Source organism: Salvelinus alpinus, chromosome 21, assembly GCF_045679555.1.
Source record: "Salvelinus alpinus chromosome 21, SLU_Salpinus.1, whole genome shotgun sequence".
Taxonomy (NCBI): Eukaryota; Metazoa; Chordata; class Actinopteri; order Salmoniformes; family Salmonidae; genus Salvelinus; species Salvelinus alpinus.
This window is the reverse complement of record NC_092106.1, coordinates 31,344,531-31,364,796: the sequence shown is the minus strand read 5'-3', so window position 1 is coordinate 31,364,796 and position 20,266 is coordinate 31,344,531. Positions and strand designations below refer to the sequence as shown.

At 48.9% G+C, this 20,266-nt stretch overlaps 1 protein-coding gene across 4 annotated transcripts in view; it reads left to right on the top strand.

Annotated features, from left to right (window-relative positions):
• Positions 1-16,912, top strand: part of LOC139548231 (2-phosphoxylose phosphatase 1-like) — a 48,300-nt gene extending 31,388 nt beyond the window's left edge. For all 4 annotated transcript variants that reach the window (XM_071357766.1, XM_071357767.1, XM_071357769.1 and 1 more), the window contains 3 exons: positions 61-187; positions 14,509-14,648; positions 14,752-16,912. In XM_071357766.1, coding sequence (XP_071213867.1) covers positions 61-187; positions 14,509-14,648; positions 14,752-15,809 — 1,325 coding nt within the window. In that variant the 3' untranslated portion in view covers positions 15,810-16,912. The remainder of the gene's footprint in view (positions 1-60; positions 188-14,508; positions 14,649-14,751) is intronic.
• The last annotated feature ends 3,354 nt before the right edge of the window (positions 16,913-20,266 follow it).

Below are 20,266 nucleotides of genomic sequence, written 5' to 3'. Positions count from 1 at the left end.
TGGTGACAGTGGTGAGGATGTTGATGGTGATGATGAATGTGTGGTCCTCTCCCCTCTCAGGACACAGCCCTGTGGACTACAAGCTGCTGTCTGTCCAGGTGATGATTCGCCATGGCGACCGTTACCCCCTTTACGCCATCCCCAAAACCAAGCGGCCTGCCATCGACTGCACCCTGTCCCCAAAGAGGTGAGAGCAACGCCCACTGACTGAACATCCAATGATGATGCAACAAATAGTCTCTCGTCTCCTATTATTCATTCATTAAGGCCTTCTGTTAAATAAAGATGGCCTCCTGAATTAACTGGAGTCTACTGTAAACTGGAGCTGGAGGGAATAGCTAACATTTACAGTGTACCCAAGACAGCGCAATACACAAGGGGTGGAACAGTGGCAAAGGTACCCACAGGACAAACAGAATAATATTAGGCTGAGGAGAGATTAAATAGCATTAATACAACAAAAAAAATGTAAATGTTAGCTATTCCCTCCAGCTCCAGTTTACATGACATCATTTGATCATTAGATAATTACATCATTAGACCATTAGATCATTAGATTAGATCAAATGCAGTTTTGACTGCAGCCAGAAAATGATACCACTTTGTCTTGTGAAATTACCCATCTCCCCTCTCTTACCCCCCCAGTCTTTTGAAGACTTTCTGGTTAGCATGTCGGTGGAAAACTTAAGCAATAATTGCTATGAAGAAGAGGGGAATGTGAGAACGAGCTGCTGTTGTTAGTGAAAGTGATTAGCCGTGGTTCTGCAGTGTGTGATTTGGAGCTACAAGATGTTCAGTCTGACTGTTAGATGTAGTGCTCCCTCCTGGGTTAGAGCTGAGATGTGTCTGCTAGGTGCATGTCCTGCCTGGGGCCACAGGTTCACTTTCACTGGCACCTAGGAGCATCAGAGTGATCCGACTACACGTTGAGCTCTAACACAGAGACATTCCTTATTTCAAAGTGTGACAGTGTTGACTGTCCAACAGTCATTCTGTCTCCATTTTACTTTCATCACTCTCATTTTCTCCCACTTGTTTTCCCTCCAGACTGTCACTGTGGTGTTGTGATTGCTGTTCTGCTGCTGCTCTCTGGTGCAGATGGATGTACACACACACACACACACACACACACACACACACACACACACACACACACACACACACACACACACACACACACACACACACACACACACACACACACACACACACACACACACACACACACATTTTGATATTTGATATCCTCTCTCTTTTTCATGTTCTCATCTTCCCATATCCTTTTCTGTCTCTGTGTATAACTGTCTCTTATTCTGTGTTCACCTCCCCCTCTCATTCATCTGTCATCCTGTCTCACCCCACTGCTCTGCCTCTCATCATGCAGATGGCACTTTCTGATAAGATATTATTTATAGAAAGGGAAGTCATTGCTGTGGCTATTGCTGCACATTCTCAAAAGCAAAGATCAGGGCAGGAAGGGCTCTCTCAGACCTGGCTTCCCTCAGTCTAAAGTGTGTGTGAGAGATTGTTTGTGTGTGAGGGCACTTGGGTTCTATCTACTTTGATTGGCACAACAGAGTGATCCCCTTTGACTTGCATAACCTTGGATCTTGACATGTCATTCTAAATAGATGGCTGATAAATTCCTCCCCAATCCTCTTTTTGGGATATCTTGGTGTATGGCCATTTGCAAATTCAACATGGGCATTTCATTCTGAGCTGATGGGTCTTGCAGAGGAAGAGTGAGTAATCTGAGTCATCTGTGGCCACTGGGCCTGGCCTTCACAGAGCTGAGAGGACTGGTGAATGTCTGCTATGAAGCCAAACTTTGGCTAGAAGATAATTACACATCTTCACTAATGTTTGGCATGTCACAAGAAGGCATAACCCAAATCACAGGAGGTTGGTGGCACCTTAATTGGGGAGGACTGGCTCGTGGTAATGACTGGAGTGGAATCAGTGGAATGGTATCAAATACATCAAACACAAGGTTTCCATGGTTTCCATGTGTTTGATGCCATTCTATTTACTCTGTTCCAGCCATTATTATGAGCCATCCTCCCCTCAGCAGCCTCCTGTGACTCAAACCCACATGAGCGCTCATGCATTGAGTTTGTGTCTGTACTCGCGCTCTCTCTCTCTGCCTTTCTGTCTCTCTCCCTCTTTCCCCCAGTGCACCCCTCTCTCTCTCTGACCAGTATTCAATGCCATCTGGCTCTCAGCACCGACATTCCACTCCAAGTTAGAGCTGAAAGGAGCGAGGGAGGAGAGAGAGAAATGGATAGATGCAAGGCGACACAGCCAAGTGGAGAGAGTGGGAAGGATCCACGGAGAGAAAACAAGAGTGTGAGACAGAGAGAGTGAGGGATGAAGGTAGACTTGGGGAGGTTGAAATGTGGACCTCCTGAGAGAAGATCTTTGTTTTGCTGGAGCTGCAATAAATCAAATCAAATGTTATTGGTCACATACACATGGTTAGCAGATGTTAATGTGAGTATAGCGAAATGCTTGTGCTTGTAGTTCCGACAGTGCAGTAATATCTAACAACAACTACCTAATACACACAAATCTAAAGGGAGGAATAAGAATTTGTACATATACACTACCGTTCAAAAGTTTGGGGTCACTTAGAAATATCCTTGTTTTTGAAAGAAAAGCAAATTTTTTGTCCATTAAAATAAAATTAAATAGATCAGAAATACAGTGTAGACATTGTTAATGTTGTAAATGACTACTGTAGCTGGAAACGTCTGATTCTTAATAGAATATCTACATAGGCGTATAGAGGTCCATTATCAGCAACCATCACTCCTTTGTTCCAATGGCACGTTGTGTTAGCTAATTCAAGTTTATAACTTTAAAAGGCTAATTGATCATAAAAAAAACTTTTGCAATTATGTTATCACAGCTGAAAACTGTTGTTCTGATTAAAGAAGCAATAAAACTGGCCTTTAGACTAGTTGAGTATCTGGAGCATCAGCATTTGTGGGTTCGATTACAGGCTCAAAATGTCCGGAAACAAGTAACTTTCTTCTGAAACTCGTCAGTCTATTCTTGTTAACAATGTCTACACTGTATTTCTGATCAATTGAATGTTATTTTAATGGACAAAAAATGTGCTTTTCTTTCAAAAACAAACATCTTTTTTTTAAATTTTTTTAAATTTTTTTTTGTATCCCCTTTTCTCCCCAATTTTCGTGGTATCCAATCGCTAGTAATTACTATCTTGTCTCATCGCTACAACTCCCGTCGGGCTCGGGAGAGACGAAGGTCGAAAGCCATGCGTCCTCCGAAGCACAACCCAACCAAGCCGCACTGCTTCTTAACACAGCGCGCCTCCAACCCGGAAGCCAGCCGCACCAATGTGTCGGAGGAAACACCGTGCACCTGGCCCCCTTGGTTAGCGCGCACTGCGCCCGGCCCGCCACAGGAGTCGCTGGAGCGTGATGAGACAAGGATATCCCTACCGGCCAAACCCTCCCTAACCCGGACGACGCTAGGCCAATTGTGCGTCGCCCCACGGACCTCCCGGTCGCGGCCGGCTGCGACAGAGCCTGGGCACGAACCCAGAGACTCTGGTGGCGCAGCTAGCACTGCGATGCAGTGCCCTAGACCACTGCGCCACCCGGGAGGCTACAAGGACATTTCTAAGTGACCCCAAACTTTTGAACTGTAGTGTAAATATATGGATGAGCGGCATAGGCATGGTGCAATAGATGGTATACGGTACAGTATATACATATGAGATGAGTAATGTGAGATATGTTAACATTATTAAAGTTGCATTGTTTAAAGTGACTAGTGATCCATTTATAAAAGTGGCCAGAGATATGAGTCTCTATGTAGGCAGCAGCCTCTCTGAGTTAGTGATTGCTGTTTAGCAGTCTGATGGCCTTCTCAACAGTATGTTATATTTCAGGAACTGTTTTTCCGTCTCTCGGTCCCAGCTTTGATGCACCTGTACTGACCTCGCCTTCTAGATGGTAGCGGGGTGAACAGTCAGTGGCTCGGGTGGTTGTTGTCCTTGATGATCTTTTTGGCCTTCCTGTGACATTGGGTGCTGTAGGTGTCCTGGAGGGCAGGTAGTTTGCCCCCGGTATTGTGTTGTGCAGACAGCAACACTGTCTGGAGAGCCTTGCGGTTGAGGGAGGTGCAGTTGCTGTACCAGCCGGCGATACAGCCCAACAGGCTGTAAAAGTTTGTCAGGGTTTTAGGTGACAAGCCAAATTTCTTCAGCCTCATGAGATTGAAGAGGCACTGTTGCCCCTTCTTTATCACACTGTCTGTGTGGGTGGACCATTTCAGTTTGTCTGTGATGTGTACTCCGAGTAACTTAAAACTTTCCACCTTCTCCACTACTGTCCCTTCGATGTGGATAGGAGGGTGCTTCCTCTGCTGTTTCCTGAAGTCCACGATCATCTCCTCTGTTTTGTTGACGTTGAGTGAGAGGTTGTTTTCCTGACACCACACTCCGAGTGCCCTCAATAGATACAGCAGACGTGTGTTTGAGCAGGCTGTTTTGTCTCCGGGGTGTGTGTGGATTATGTGTGTGTGCTTGGGAGAGAGAGATTTACATTTATAAAGGTCTTATTTATAAAGGTCTACAATCTGGGTCTGTTTTTATGTTGACCAGTGTGTAATTATGGGGATCTAGTCTGCACTAGCATATGGGTTATAGGCAGGATCCTAGGGGACTGTTGGAGTGTGTGTCTGTGTGTGTCTGCATGTAATTCCCCACAGCTTGCACTAGCATGCCAAGTCGACCCACTGTCTCTGTCTGTCTGCGGTCTCTCCAGCTGGAAACTATTCCCCCTCTTTAGCCTGCCTTTCTCTCTCTCCCTCTCTCTTTCTTTCCCTTTCCTGCTCTGTCTTGCTTGACAATTCAAAGGGATTTGACCACCAGTGAGATAGATATTGAGTGGGCAAGTCAATAGAATAGAAGAATGTTAAATCTAACACCAGCATAATGCATGATCCTTTAGTTAGATACTGGAGCTGCCTGGCCAACGTTAGTTAGAGACTGGAGCTGCCTGCTGAATGTTAGTTAGAGACTGGAGCTGCCTGGCCAACGTTAGTTAGAGACTGGAGCTGCCTGGCCAACGTTAGTTAGAGACTGGAGCTGCCTGCTGAATGTTAGTTAGAGACTGGAGCTGCCTGGCCAACGTTAGTTAGAGACTGGAGCTGCCTGGCCAACGTTAGTTAGAGACTGGAGCTGCCTGGCAAACGTTCGTTAGAGACTGGAGCTGCCTGGCAAACGTTCGTTAGAGACTGGAGCTGCCTGGCAAACGTTAGAGACTGGAGCTGCCTGGCAAACGTTAGTTAGAGACTGGAGCTGCCTGGCAAACGTTAGTTAGAGACTGGAGCTGCCTGGCAAACGTTAGTTAGAGACTGGAGCTGCCTGCTGAATGTTAGTTAGAGACTGGAGCTGCTTGCTGAATGTTAGTTAGAGACTGGAGCTGCCTGGCCAACGTTAGTTAGAGACTGGAGCTGCCTGGCAAACGTTAGTTAGAGACTGGAGCTGCCTGGCAAACGTTAGTTAGAGACTGGAGCTGCCTGCTGAATGTTAGCTAGAGACTGTAGCTGCCTGGCCAACGTCAGTTAGAGACTGGAGCTGCCTGGCCAACGTTAGTTAGAGACTGGAGCTGCCTGGCCAACGTTAGTTAGAGACTGGAGCTGCCTGGCAAACGTTAGTTAGAGACTGGAGCTGCCTGCTGAATGTTAGTTAGAGACTGGAGCTGCCTGGCAAACGTTAGTTAGAGACTGGAGCTGCCTGGCAAACGTTAGTTAGAGACTGGAGCTGCCTGGCAAACCTTAGTTAGAGACTGGAGCTGCCTGCTGAATGTTAGTTAGAGACTGGAGCTGCCTGGCAAACGTTAGTTAGAGACTGGAGCTGCCTGGCAAATGTTAGTTAGAGACTGGAGCTGCCTGGCCTACGTTAGTTAGAGACTGGAGCTGCCTGGCCAACGTTAGTTAGAGACTGGAGTTGCCTGGCCAACGTTAGTTAGAGACAGGAGCTGCCTGGCCAACGTTAGTTAGAGACTGGAGCTGCCTGGCCAACGTTAGTTAGAGACTGGAGCTGCCTGGCAAACGTTAGTTAGAGACTGGAGCTGCCTGGCCAACGTTAGTTAGAGACTGGAGCTGCCTGGCCAACGTTAGTTAGAGACTGGAGCTGCCTGCTGAATGTTAGTTAGAGACTGGAGCTGCCTGGCCAACGTTAGTTAGAGACTGGAGCTGCCTGGCAAATGTTAGTTAGAGACTGGAGCTGCCTGGCCAACGTTAGTTAGAGACTGGAGCTGCCTGCTGAATGTTAGTTAGAGACTGGAGCTGCCTGGCCAACGTTAGTTAGAGACTGGAGCTGCCTGGCAAATGTTAGTTAGAGACTGGAGCTGCCTGGCCAACGTTAGTTAGAGACTGGAGCTGCCTGGCCAACGTTAGTTAGAGACTGGAGTTGCCTGGCAAACGTTAGTTAGAGACAGGAGCTGCCTGGCCAACGTTAGTTAGAGACTGGAGCTGCCTGGCCAACGTTAGTTAGAGACTGGAGCTTCCTGGCAAACGTTAGTTAGAGACTGGAGCTGCCTGGCCAACGTTAGTTAGAGACTGGAGCTGCCTGCTGAATGTTAGTTAGAGACTGGAGCTGCCTGGCAAACGTTAGTTAGAGACTGGAGCTGCCTGGCAAACGTTAGTTAGAGACTGGAGCTGCCTGGCAAACGTTAGTTAGAGACTGGAGCTGCCTGCTGAATGTTAGTTAGAGACTGGAGCTGCCTGGCCAACGTTAGTTAGAGACTGGAGCTGCCTGGCCAACGTTAGTTAGAGACTGGAGCTGCCTGCTTAATGTTAGTTAGAGACTGGAGCTGCCTGGCCAACGTTAGTTAGAGACTGGAGCTGCCTGCTTAATGTTAGTTAGAGACTGGAGTTGCCTGGCAAACGTTAGTTAGAGACAGGAGCTGCCTGGCCAACGTTAGTTAGAGACTGGAGCTGCCTGGCCAATGTTAGTTAGAGACTGGAGCTTCCTGGCCAACGTTAGTTAGAGACTGGAGCTGCCTGCTGAATGTTAGTTAGAGACTGGAGCTGCCTGGCCAACGTTAGTTAGAGACTGGAGCTGCCTGCTGAATGTTAGTTAGAGACTGGAGCTGCCTGGCAAACGTTAGTTAGAGACTGGAGCTGCCTGGCAAACGTTAGTTAGAGACTGGAGCTGCCTGGCAAACGTTAGTTAGAGACTGGAGCTGCCTGCTGAATGTTAGTTAGAGACTGGAGCTGCCTGGCCAACGTTAGTTAGAGACTGGAGCTGCCTGGCCAACGTTAGTTAGAGACTGGAGCTGCCTGCTTAATGTTAGTTAGAGACTGGAGCTGCCTGGCCAACGTTAGTTAGAGACTGGAGCTGCCTGGCAAATGTTAGTTAGAGACTGGAGGGGCCTGGCCAACGTTAGGTAGAGACTGGAGCTGCCTGGCCAACGTTAGTTAGAGACTGGAGTTGCCTGGCCAATGTTAGTTAGAGACAGGAGCTGCCTGGCCAACGTTAGTTAGAGACTGGAGCTGCCTGGCCAACGTTAGTTAGAGACTGGAGCTGCCTGGCCAACGTTAGTTAGAGACTGGAGCTGCCTGCTGAATGTTAGTTAGAGACTGGAGCTGCCTGGCAAACGTTAGTTAGAGACTGGAGCTGCCTGGCCAACGTTAGTTAGAGACAGGAGCTGCCTGGCCAACGTTAGTTAGAGACTGGAGCTGCCTGGCCAACGTTAGTTAGAGACTGGAGCTGCCTGCTGAATGTTAGTTAGAGACTGGAGCTGCCTGGCAAACGTTAGTTAGAGACTGGAGCTGCCTGGCAAACGTTAGTTAGAGACTGGAGCTGCCTGGCAAACGTTAGTTAGAGACTGGAGCTGCCTGCTGAATGTTAGTTAGAGACTGGAGCTGCCTGGCCAACGTTAGTTAGAGACTGGAGCTGCCTGGCCAACGTTAGTTAGAGACTGGAGCTGCCTGCTTAATGTTAGTTAGAGACTGGAGCTGCCTGGCCAACGTTAGTTAGAGACTGGAGCTGCCTGGCAAATGTTAGTTAGAGACTGGAGGGGCCTGGCCAACGTTAGGTAGAGATCGGAGCTGCCTGGCCAACGTTAGTTAGAGACTGGAGTTGCCTGGCCAACGTTAGTTAGAGACAGGAGCTGCCTGGCCAACGTTAGTTAGAGACTGGAGCTGCCTGGCCAACGTTAGTTAGAGACTGGAGCTGCCTGGCCAACGTTAGTTAGAGACTGGAGCTGCCTGCTGAATGTTAGTTAGAGACTGGAGCTGCCTGGCAAACGTTAGTTAGAGACTGGAGCTGCCTGGCCAACGTTAGTTAGAGACAGGAGCTGCCTGGCCAACGTTAGTTAGAGACTGGAGCTGCCTGGCCAACGTTAGTTAGAGACTGGAGCTGCCTGGCCAACGTTAGTTAGAGACTGGAGCTGCCTGGCCAACGTTAGTTAGAGACTGGAGCTGCCTGGCCAACGTTAGTTAGAGACTGGAGCTGCCTGCTGAATGTTAGTTAGAGACTGGAGCTGCCTGGCCAACGTTAGTTAGAGACTGGAGCTGCCTGGCCAACGTTAGTTAGAGACTGGAGCTGCCTGGCAAACGTTAGTTAGAGACTGGAGCTGCCTGGCAAACGTTAGTTAGAGACTGGAGCTGCCTGGCAAACGTTAGTTAGAGACTGGAGCTGCCTGGCAAACGTTAGTTAGAGACTGGAGCTGCCTGGCCAACGTTAGTTAGAGACTGGAGCTTCCTGCTGAATGTTAGTTAGAGACTGGAGCTGCCTGGCAAACGTTAGTTAGAGACTGGAGCTGCCTGGCAAACGTTAGTTAGAGACTGGAGCTGCCTGGCAAACCTTAGTTAGAGACTGGAGCTGCCTGCTGAATGTTAGTTAGAGACTGGAGCTGCCTGGCAAACGTTAGTTAGAGACTGGAGCTGCCTGGCAAATGTTAGTTAGAGACTGGAGCTGCCTGGTCAACGTTAGTTAGAGACTGGAGCTGCCTGGCCCACGTTAGTTAGAGACTGGAGCTGCCTGGCCAACGTTAGTTAGAGACTGGAGCTGCCTGCTTAATGTTAGTTAGAGACTGGAGCTGCCTGGCCAACGTTAGTTAGAGACTGGAGCTGCCTGGCAAATGTTAGTTAGAGACTGGAGCGGCCTGGCCAACGTTAGGTAGAGACTGGAGCTGCCTGGCCAACGTTAGTTAGAGACTGGAGTTGCCTGGCCAACGTTAGTTAGAGACAGGAGCTGCCTGGCCAACGTTAGTTAGAGACTGGAGCTGCCTGGCCAACGTTAGTTAGAGACTGGAGCTTCCTGGCAAACGTTAGTTAGAGACTGGAGCTGCCTGGCCAACGTTAGTTAGAGACTGGAGCTGCCTGCTGAATGTTAGTTAGAGACTGGAGCTGCCTGGCAAACGTTAGTTAGAGACTGGAGCTGCCTGGCCAACGTTAGTTAGAGACAGGAGCTGCCTGGCCAACGTTAGTTAGAGACTGGAGCTGCCTGGCCAACGTTAGTTAGAGACTGGAGCTGCCTGGCAAACGTTAGTTAGAGACTGGAGCTGCCTGGCCAACGTTAGTTAGAGACTGGAGCTGCCTGGCCAACGTTAGTTAGAGACTGGAGCTGCCTGCTGAATGTTAGTTAGAGACTGGAGCTGCCTGGCCAACGTTAGTTAGAGACTGGAGCTGCCTGGCCAACGTTAGTTAGAGACAGGAGCTGCCTGGCCAACGTTAGTTAGAGACTGGAGCTGCCTGGCCAACGTTAGTTAGAGACTGGAGCTGCCTGGCCAACGTTAGTTAGAGACTGGAGCTGCCTGGCCAACGTTAGTTAGAGACAGGAGCTGCCTGGCCAACGTTAGTTAGAGACTGGAGCTGCCTGGCCAACGTTAGTTAGAGACTGGAGCTGCCTGGCAAACGTTAGTTAGAGACTGGAGCTGCCTGGCCAACGTTAGTTAGAGACTGGAGCTGCCTGGCCAACGTTAGTTAGAGACTGGAGCTGCCTGCTGAATGTTAGTTAGAGACTGGAGCTGCCTGGCCAACGTTAGTTAGAGACTGGAGCTGCCTGGCCAACGTTAGTTAGAGACTGGAGCTGCCTGGCCAACGTTAGTTAGAGACTGGAGCTGCCTGCTGAATGTTAGTTAGAGACTGGAGCTGCCTGGCCAACGTTAGTTAGAGACTGGAGCTGCCTGGCCAACGTTAGTTAGAGACTGGAGCTGCCTGGCAAACGTTAGTTAGAGACTGGAGCTGCCTGGCCAACGTTAGTTAGAGACTGGAGCTGCCTGCTGAATGTTAGTTAGAGACTGGAGCTGCCTGGCAAACGTTAGTTAGAGACTGGAGCTGCCTGGCAAACGTTAGTTAGAGACTGGAGCTGCCTGGCCAACGTTAGTTAGAGACTGGAGCTGCCTGGCCAACGTTAGTTAGAGACTGGAGCTGCCTGGCCAACGTTAGTTAGAGACTGGAGCTGCCTGGCCAACGTTAGTTAGAGACTGGAGCTGCCTGGCCAACGTTAGTTAGAGACTGGAGCTGCCTGTTGAATGTTAGTTAGAGACTGGAGCTGCCTGGCCAACGTTAGTTAGAGACTGGAGCTGCCTGGCCAACGTTAGTTAGAGACTGGAGCTGCCTGGCAAACGTTAGTTAGAGACTGGAGCTGCCTGGCAAACGTTAGTTAGAGACTGGAGCTGCCTGGCAAACGTTAGTTAGAGACTGGAGCTGCCTGGCAAACGTTAGTTAGAGACTGGAGCTGCCTGGCCAACGTTAGTTAGAGACTGGAGCTTCCTGCTGAATGTTAGTTAGAGACTGGAGCTGCCTGGCAAACGTTAGTTAGAGACTGGAGCTGCCTGGCAAACGTTAGTTAGAGACTGGAGCTGCCTGGCAAACCTTAGTTAGAGACTGGAGCTGCCTGCTGAATGTTAGTTAGAGACTGGAGCTGCCTGGCAAACGTTAGTTAGAGACTGGAGCTGCCTGGCAAATGTTAGTTAGAGACTGGAGCTGCCTGGTCAACGTTAGTTAGAGACTGGAGCTGCCTGGCCCACGTTAGTTAGAGACTGGAGCTGCCTGGCCAACGTTAGTTAGAGACTGGAGCTGCCTGCTTAATGTTAGTTAGAGACTGGAGCTGCCTGGCCAACGTTAGTTAGAGACTGGAGCTGCCTGGCAAATGTTAGTTAGAGACTGGAGCGGCCTGGCCAACGTTAGGTAGAGACTGGAGCTGCCTGGCCAACGTTAGTTAGAGACTGGAGTTGCCTGGCCAACGTTAGTTAGAGACAGGAGCTGCCTGGCCAACGTTAGTTAGAGACTGGAGCTGCCTGGCCAACGTTAGTTAGAGACTGGAGCTTCCTGGCAAACGTTAGTTAGAGACTGGAGCTGCCTGGCCAACGTTAGTTAGAGACTGGAGCTGCCTGCTGAACGTTAGTTAGAGACTGGAGCTGCCTGGCAAACGTTAGTTAGAGACTGGAGCTGCCTGGCCAACGTTAGTTAGAGACAGGAGCTGCCTGGCCAACGTTAGTTAGAGACTGGAGCTGCCTGGCCAACGTTAGTTAGAGACTGGAGCTGCCTGGCAAACGTTAGTTAGAGACTGGAGCTGCCTGGCCAACGTTAGTTAGAGACTGGAGCTGCCTGGCCAACGTTAGTTAGAGACTGGAGCTGCCTGGCAAACGTTAGTTAGAGACTGGAGCTGCCTGGCCAACGTTAGTTAGAGACTGGAGCTGCCTGGCAAACGTTAGTTAGAGACTGGAGCTGCCTGGCCAACGTTAGTTAGAGACTGGAGCTGCCTGGCCAACGTTAGTTAGAGACTGGAGCTGCCTGCTGAATGTTAGTTAGAGACTGGAGCTGCCTGGCCAACGTTAGTTAGAGACTGGAGCTGCCTGGCCAACGTTAGTTAGAGACTGGAGCTGCCTGGCCAACGTTAGTTAGAGACTGGAGCTGCCTGCTGAATGTTAGAGACTGGAGCTGCCTGGCCAACGTTAGTTAGAGACTGGAGCTGCCTGGCAAACGTTAGTTAGAGACTGGAGCTGCCTGGCAAACGTTAGTTAGAGACTGGAGCTGCCTGGCAAACGTTAGTTAGAGACTGGAGCTGCCTGGCAAACGTTAGTTAGAGACTGGAGCTGCCTGGCCAACGTTAGTTAGAGACTGGAGCTTCCTGCTGAATGTTAGTTAGAGACTGGAGCTGCCTGGCAAACGTTAGTTAGAGACTGGAGCTGCCTGGCAAACGTTAGTTAGAGACTGGAGCTGCCTGGCAAACCTTAGTTAGAGACTGGAGCTGCCTGCTGAATGTTAGTTAGAGACTGGAGCTGCCTGGCAAACGTTAGTTAGAGACTGGAGCTGCCTGGCAAATGTTAGTTAGAGACTGGAGCTGCCTGGTCAACGTTAGTTAGAGACTGGAGCTGCCTGGCCCACGTTAGTTAGAGACTGGAGCTGCCTGGCCAACGTTAGTTAGAGACTGGAGCTGCCTGCTTAATGTTAGTTAGAGACTGGAGCTGCCTGGCCAACGTTAGTTAGAGACTGGAGCTGCCTGGCAAATGTTAGTTAGAGACTGGAGCGGCCTGGCCAACGTTAGGTAGAGACTGGAGCTGCCTGGCCAACGTTAGTTAGAGACTGGAGTTGCCTGGCCAACGTTAGTTAGAGACAGGAGCTGCCTGGCCAACGTTAGTTAGAGACTGGAGCTGCCTGGCAAACGTTAGTTAGAGACTGGAGCTGCCTGGCAAACGTTAGTTAGAGACTGGAGCTGCCTGGCAAACGTTAGTTAGAGACTGGAGCTGCCTGGCAAACGTTAGTTAGAGACTGGAGCTGCCTGGCCAACGTTAGTTAGAGACTGGAGCTTCCTGGCAAACGTTAGTTAGAGACTGGAGCTGCCTGGCCAACGTTAGTTAGAGACTGGAGCTGCCTGCTGAATGTTAGTTAGAGACTGGAGCTGCCTGGCAAACGTTAGTTAGAGACTGGAGCTGCCTGGCCAACGTTAGTTAGAGACAGGAGCTGCCTGGCCAACGTTAGTTAGAGACTGGAGCTGCCTGGCCAACGTTAGTTAGAGACTGGAGCTGCCTGGCAAACGTTAGTTAGAGACTGGAGCTGCCTGGCCAACGTTAGTTAGAGACTGGAGCTGCCTGGCCAATGTTAGTTAGAGACTGGAGCTGCCTGCTGAATGTTAGTTAGAGACTGGAGCTGCCTGGCCAACGTTAGTTAGAGACTGGAGCTGCCTGGCCAACGTTATTTAGAGACTGGAGCTGCCTGGCCAACGTTAGTTAGAGACTGGAGCTGCCTGCTGAATATTAGTTAGAGACTGGAGCTGCCTGGCCAACGTTAGTTAGAGACTGGAGCTGCCTGGCCAACGTTAGTTAGAGACTGGAGCTGCCTGGCAAACGTTAGTTAGAGACTGCAGCTGCCTGGCAAACGTTAGTTAGAGACTGGAGCTGCCTGGCAAACGTTAGTTAGAGACTGGAGCTGCCTGGCAAACGTTAGTTAGAGACTGGAGCTGCCTGGCAAACGTTAGTTAGAGACTGGAGCTGCCTGGCAAACGTTAGTTAGAGACTGGAGCTGCCTGGCAAACGTTAGTTATAGACTGGAGCTGCCTGGCAAACGTTAGTTATAGACTGGAGCTGCCTGGCAAACGTTAGTTATAGACTGGAGCTGCCTGGCAAACGTTAGTTATAGACTGGAGCTGCCTGCTGAATGTTAGTTATAGACTGGAGCTGCCTGCTGAATGTTAGTTATAGACTGGAGCTGCCTGCTGAATGTTAGTTATAGACTGGAGCTGCCTGGCAAACGTTAGTTATAGACTGGAGCTGCCTGGCAAACGTTAGTTATAGACTGGAGCTGCCTGGCAAACGTTAGTTATAGACTGGAGCTGCCTGCTGAATGTTAGAGACGGGCTGCTTGGCGAACGGGATTTCATGATGTAATACTATTCTGTGGTGGAAGGCATAGATTTAAGGTCAATGTTTCAACCAATCGTGACAAACCTTGTCGAATCTGAGACTAATGATAGGATGTGATGTGGTTTTGGATGATGTCTCAGAACTGCTATGGAAACCAGAGTGTCCCTGTGTGTATGTGTGCATGCTCATGTATGTGTGTGTGTGCGTGCTTGTGTGTACCGCTGAACCCCTGCCACCCCATAAATAATCTTTAATCTGTAAAACTATGGTGCGGTTGAGCTGCAGCTCCCAGATTTGATGTATTAAACTGTAATCCTCTATCATCTCTAACCGTTTAGATCTTTGACTGATCATCCCCTGCCCTGACTGTACACTGACCCCACTGTGAGGGAAACATGATGCTCTTGTCTCTGTAGCCATGTCTCTGCTGATTGTGTTTATATAGCCCTCATACTCTATCTACCGCACATTGAAGTAGGCTCAGTAAGTGTTGTGTTAGACAGCTCCCTGGTGGTAGAGACATAACAGTACAAGACTGCATACTACTTTAACTCTAGTTTTCACCCCATACGAAGGGTTCTTTCCTTCCACATGTCACATATTAATCATGTCACTTAACCCCCCCTCTCTCTTTCATCTCTCGCCCCCCTTCCAGGAAGCCCTCCCACCCCCAGCTAAAATCTTTCATTGGTCACATGGCCCAGGGGGGGCATGGCCGCTGGGAGGGGACTCTCAGCTCGTTGCCCCGCCTCCCTAACCACAGCGCTTGTGAGATGGGCGAGCTCACTCAGACAGGTAACCAACCAATCAATCACATTAAAGATGTGTAAAGAACCACCCAAACCAGGCTGGTTTTATGTCTGAAATGTGCAACCAATCTCTGTCTTTCCCTCTTTAGGTGTAGTGCAGCATTTACGCAATGGCCAGCTCCTTCGCCAAGCCTACAAGCGCCACAAACTCCTCCCGCCCGATTGGTCGACCAAGCAAGTGTGGGTGGAGACTACGGGCAGGAGCCGCACCCTCCAGAGCGGGATGGCTCTTCTGTATGGGTTCCTGCCCGACTTTGACTGGAGCCGTCTGACAGTCCACCACCAGTGGAGCACGTTGTTCTGTGGCTCAGCCTGTGACTGTCCTGCTAGGAACCGTTATCTGGAGGAGGAGCAGAGGAGACAGTACCGCTTCAGAGCAGCAGACACTGAACTGGAGAGGACCTACGCAGACATGGCCCGTACGCTAGGTCTGCCCCCGCGCCAGCTCAGAGCTGCCAACCCTATAGACTCTCTGCTGTGCCACCTGTGCCATGGCCTGTCCTTCCCATGTGTGGCAGCAGGGAGTGCTCTCGGCAGTGGGGGCTGTCTGACTCTGGCCCAGTTTGCTGTGATCCGGAGGCAGCAGTTAGAGGACGAGGTGGACAGGAGGAGGGTGGGACTGTATCACCGCTACGCCGTGCTCGCCACGCACCCCTACCTCAACCGCACCGCCAACAGGTTGGAGCGTGTTGCCAAGGCCTACGCTCCGGGAAGAAAACCCCGCGCTGGAGGAGAGGAGGTGTTCACCCTGTCCTCGGCTCACGACGTCACCGTGGCGCCGTTACTAAGCGCCCTGGGCTTGGAGGAGGCATTGTTCCCGAGGTTTGCAGCAAGGGTTGTGTTTGAGTTGTGGAAGAGTCCGCACGCAACGCAGGGACAACGTAAGGGGCAACGGCAGAGCCAGAATAAGGCTTCTGGGGTGAAAGGGGAGAGGTCAAAAGGTGGTAACGAGGGGGACATGTTTGTGAGGGTTCTGTACAACGGAGAGGACGTAACATTCCATACCACCTTCTGTCGCTCACATGACCGCCATGCCACACAACCGCTATGCCCCCTGGGTAACTTCCTGTCTTTCGTCAGGAAAGACATGTTCGGGGTCCTCAACGCCACGTCCTACCACGACGCCTGCTACCGACGGACAGGCTGACTGACAGAGGGATGGAGAGAGAAAAGGAGGAAAGGAAGGGAATCATTTAGCTGATTTTGGAATTTGTTAATAGCTCTTTTCCCACGTTGATGGTAGTGCCCTATTGAACTATTTTAATGTCTTAAAACTTTGAAATTTTTCTAAAGTCAAAAAACATTCCTAGAAAGCATAGATACTGATCATACATGTCATGCACACAAACACACTGCAAAAATACATATTTTCACCAACAAATTCCTATACACAAACACACTGCAAAAATACATATTTTCACCAACAAATTCCTATACACAAACACACACATACTATATACACACTCTTCATGCCTTCTTGATCAGATGTCTTTGTCAATGAAGTTGGACTTCTAAACTGACAGCCTTGTGGTGTTGACAATCACACCCGGATACTTAACCTGCAAATATACACATTTGAACGTTGACCTTTCTACCATTTTTACGTTTTTTAAATGTTTGTAAGGGAAAGACATTCTGGGGTGAAAGTTAAGGACTCAGACACTTTATTCACACATTCCTGCATTCCAACTGGGAATGTTGAGATTCTGCTTTTCCCAAATTCCTGCATAGAAAAGGGGAACATTGAAACTGGAAACACGAATGCTGGATTAGTTCATATAAAATGTTGAATCTGCCATTTATAATTTGTCTTGATATTGTTCTGACATTTTGATTAAAATGGTGCTGGAGACCAATAGAATTAGGGTCGGTTTTTCTGTATAATTAATTCATTTGAGTTTACTGCTAAAAAAAGAGCTCAGCCACATACTGTACTTTCAGGTTGATTTCAATGTTAAGAATTAAGTCATCCCAACAATTTACACTCAATGTTTACTCAATAATGAAAATATTCCACACCTTAGTAAAGGCTAGTTTTTATGGTACTTAGATTTCACTGTTGCTGTAAGATGGTAATAACAGTTCATAAATATGTCATCAGTAATTGTACATTTTTCCACTACATGAAGGAAACCATTTTCCAGTTGGGACTATTTTTATTAATGATGTTCATAATTTAGAATAATTATAATTTTTACTGTAAAGCACATTACAGTCTGCAAAGAAGTAATAAAACTTGTTTCCTCACAACTGTCTCTGTATTGTGTGAAAACGTATGAGCTAACATTACTGTTCTGAATTCCCCAAGTCTCATAGACTAGACGTAATATAGTAAACATAAATCCAGGACAATCAAATTAGTATGCTATGTTATGTTTGAAATGGTTACATAAGATAGGTTACTTAGGCTTGACAAAATCCTGCAGAAAAAGTCCATGATGACTAGTCCTGCAGAAATCCTGCACAAACATGACAATTCCTTCAGGAATCCTGCAGGACCAAAACCTGCAGGATGTTGATATTCCTGCAAGACCAACTAAATCTCAGCACGAATCCGGCAGAACAATTCCTGTGGCAATTCCTTTAGGACCATGACAATTCCTGCAGGACCGAAACCTGAATAATTTTAATATTCCTGCAGGATATGGCAATTCCTGAAGGACCAAGTAAATCCCAGCATGAATCCCGCAGAACCGAATGCTGCAGGATTTTGATATTTCTGCAGGATATATCAATTTCTGCAGGACCAATTCCAGCACAAAATCATGCAGGATTTAGATATTCCTAGGACCGTATCGGTCTAGTCTCAGTCCTGACTTAAATTTTCTTGAAAATCAAACAAGGTTTGAATTTTGCTGTCCATCAATGATTCCCAACCAAATTGAATGAGCTTGAGAAATTTTTACAAAAACAATATGTTGCCCTAAGAGTTGTCCAAAGTTGGTAGAATCTTAATGAAAATTATTCACAGCTGTAATGGCTGCCAAATGTGCTTCTACCAAGTAATAACACAGATGTAATGACTAACGATAATCGTCTGGAGAAGGAGAGGAGGTCCAAAGTGCAGCGTGGTATGTATCCATAATACTTTTAATCAAAATGAATACACGAACAAAAACAACAAAACGACCAACGAACAGTTCTGACAGGTGCAACAAACACTAACCAGAAAATAACCACCCACAAACACAAGTGGGAAAACAGGCTACCTAAGTATGTCTCTCAATCAGAGACAACGATAGACAGCTGCCTCTGATTGAGAACCATACCAGGCCAAACACATAGAAATAGAAAACCTAGACCTACAACATATAATACCCACCCACATCACACCCTGACCAAACTAAAAATAGAAACATACAAAGCAATCTATGGTCAGGGCGTGACAGTACACCCCCCCCCCCCAAAGGTGCGGACTCCGGCCGCAAAACCTAAACCAATAGGGGAGGGTCTGGGTGGGCATTTCACCGCGGTGGCGGCTCTGGTGCAGGACGTGGACCCCGCTCCACCTTAGTTTTGGCCCACTTAGGTGGCGCCTTTGGAGCGGGGACCCTTACCGCCGACCCCGGACCGGGGACCCTTGCAGCGGGCCCCGGAAAGGAGGGAAACACTAGCTGCTCCGGACAGGAGGGAGACCCTGGTTGCTCCGGACAGGAGGGAGACCCTGGCTGCTCCGGACAGGAGGGAGACCCTGGCTGCTCCGGACAGGAGGGAGACCCTGGCTGCTCCTGACTGAAGCCCATCGCTGGAGGCTCCGGACTAGAGGGCGACGCTGGAGGCTCCGAACTAGAGGGCGACGCTGGAGGCTCCGGACTAGAGGGCGACGCTGGAGGCTCCGGACTAGAGGGCGACGCTGGAGGCTCCGGACTAGAGGGCGACGCTTGAGGCCTCGTGCCATAACTCCTCACTGGAGGCTTCGTGCCATGGATCATCACTGGAGGCTTCGTGCTATGGATCATCACTGGAGGCTTCGTGCCATGGATCATCACTGGAGGCTTCGTGCCATGGATCATCACTGGAGGCTTCGTGCCATGGATCATCACTGGAGGCTTCGTGCCATGGATCATCACTGGAGGCTTCGTGCCATGGATCATCACTGGAGGCTTCGTGCCATGGATCATCACTGGAGGCTTCGTGCCATGGATCATCACTGGAGGCTTCGTGCCATGGATCATCACTGGAGGCTTCGTGCCATGGATCATCACTGGAGGCTTCGTGCCATGGATCATCACTGGAGGCTTCGTGCCATGGATCATCACTGGAGGCTTCTTGCCATGGATCATCACTGGAGGCTTCGTGCCATGGATCCTCACTGGAGGCTTCGTGCCATGGATCATCACTGGAATGGAGATACACACAAGAGGCCTGGCTCTGGGAGAAGGCACAGGACTCACCAGGCTGGGGAGACATGCAGAAGGGTTAGAGCTTAGCACAGGCACAGAACTCACCAGGCTGGGGAGACATGCAGGAGGTCTTGTCCTTGGCCGAGGCACCGGATGCACTGGACCGTGGAGGCGCACTGGCGGTCTCGAGCGCAGAGCTAGCACCACTCGTCCTGGCTGGATCCCCCCTGTAGCCCAGCAAGTGCGGGGAGTTGTGCCCATGGTCCTTTGCCATCCAGAATTCCCTCCAATGTCCAGGAGTCCATGTTCCCACGCTGCTTGGTCCTTTGTAGGTGGGTGGTTCTGTCACGATCGTTGTCTCTGATTGAGAATCATACTTAGGTAGCCTGTTCCCACCTGTGTTTGTGGGTGGTTGTTTTATGTTTTGTGTGTTCACCTTACAGGACTGTTCGTTTATCGTTTTTGTTGTTTTGTCAAGTGTTTCATATTTTAATTGAAATAATGAACACTTACCACGCTGCACCTTGGTCCTCCTCTCCTTCTCCAGACGACGATCGTAACAACGACGTTCGTTTGAGGAAAAATGAGAGGACCAAGGTGCAGCGTGGTACGTGTTCATGACTTTTAATAACACTGAACACTAGAACAAAAAATAACAAAACAGAACAAACGAAACAGTCCTGTCTGGTGCAGACACAAAACAGAAAACAACTACCCACAAAACACAGGTGGGAAAAGTATGGTTCTCAATCAGAGACAACGATAGACAGCTGCCTCTGATTGAGAACCACACCCAGCCAAACACATAGAAATAGACTACATAGAACGAAAACATAGAATGCCCACCCCAACTCACGCCCTGACCAACCAAAATAGAGACATAAAAAGGATCTCTAAGGTCAGGGCGTGACAACAGAGGGGTGGAGACTTATACAATTATGATTTTTCTACAACTTTATTTTACTTTGAAAATGTGTAGGTTGTGTAGATCTGTATATATAAAATAATGTAATCACTTATAGATTTCATTTTAAGGCAGAAAAATTTGAAAAAAGTTCAAGGGGCTGTAGACTTTATATAGGCACTTGTCATGAGAATTTTCAATACCAATGACTATCAATCAATAGCTTTGACCAATCCCCGAGGTTTGTAAGACCATGGGTATACTAATAATTAGGCAAAGACTCAGCTTTATGCAAAAGGTTAGTACAGTTTATTCAGAGAACGTTCTAGTCCATTGTACAAAAACATCAATTTTATA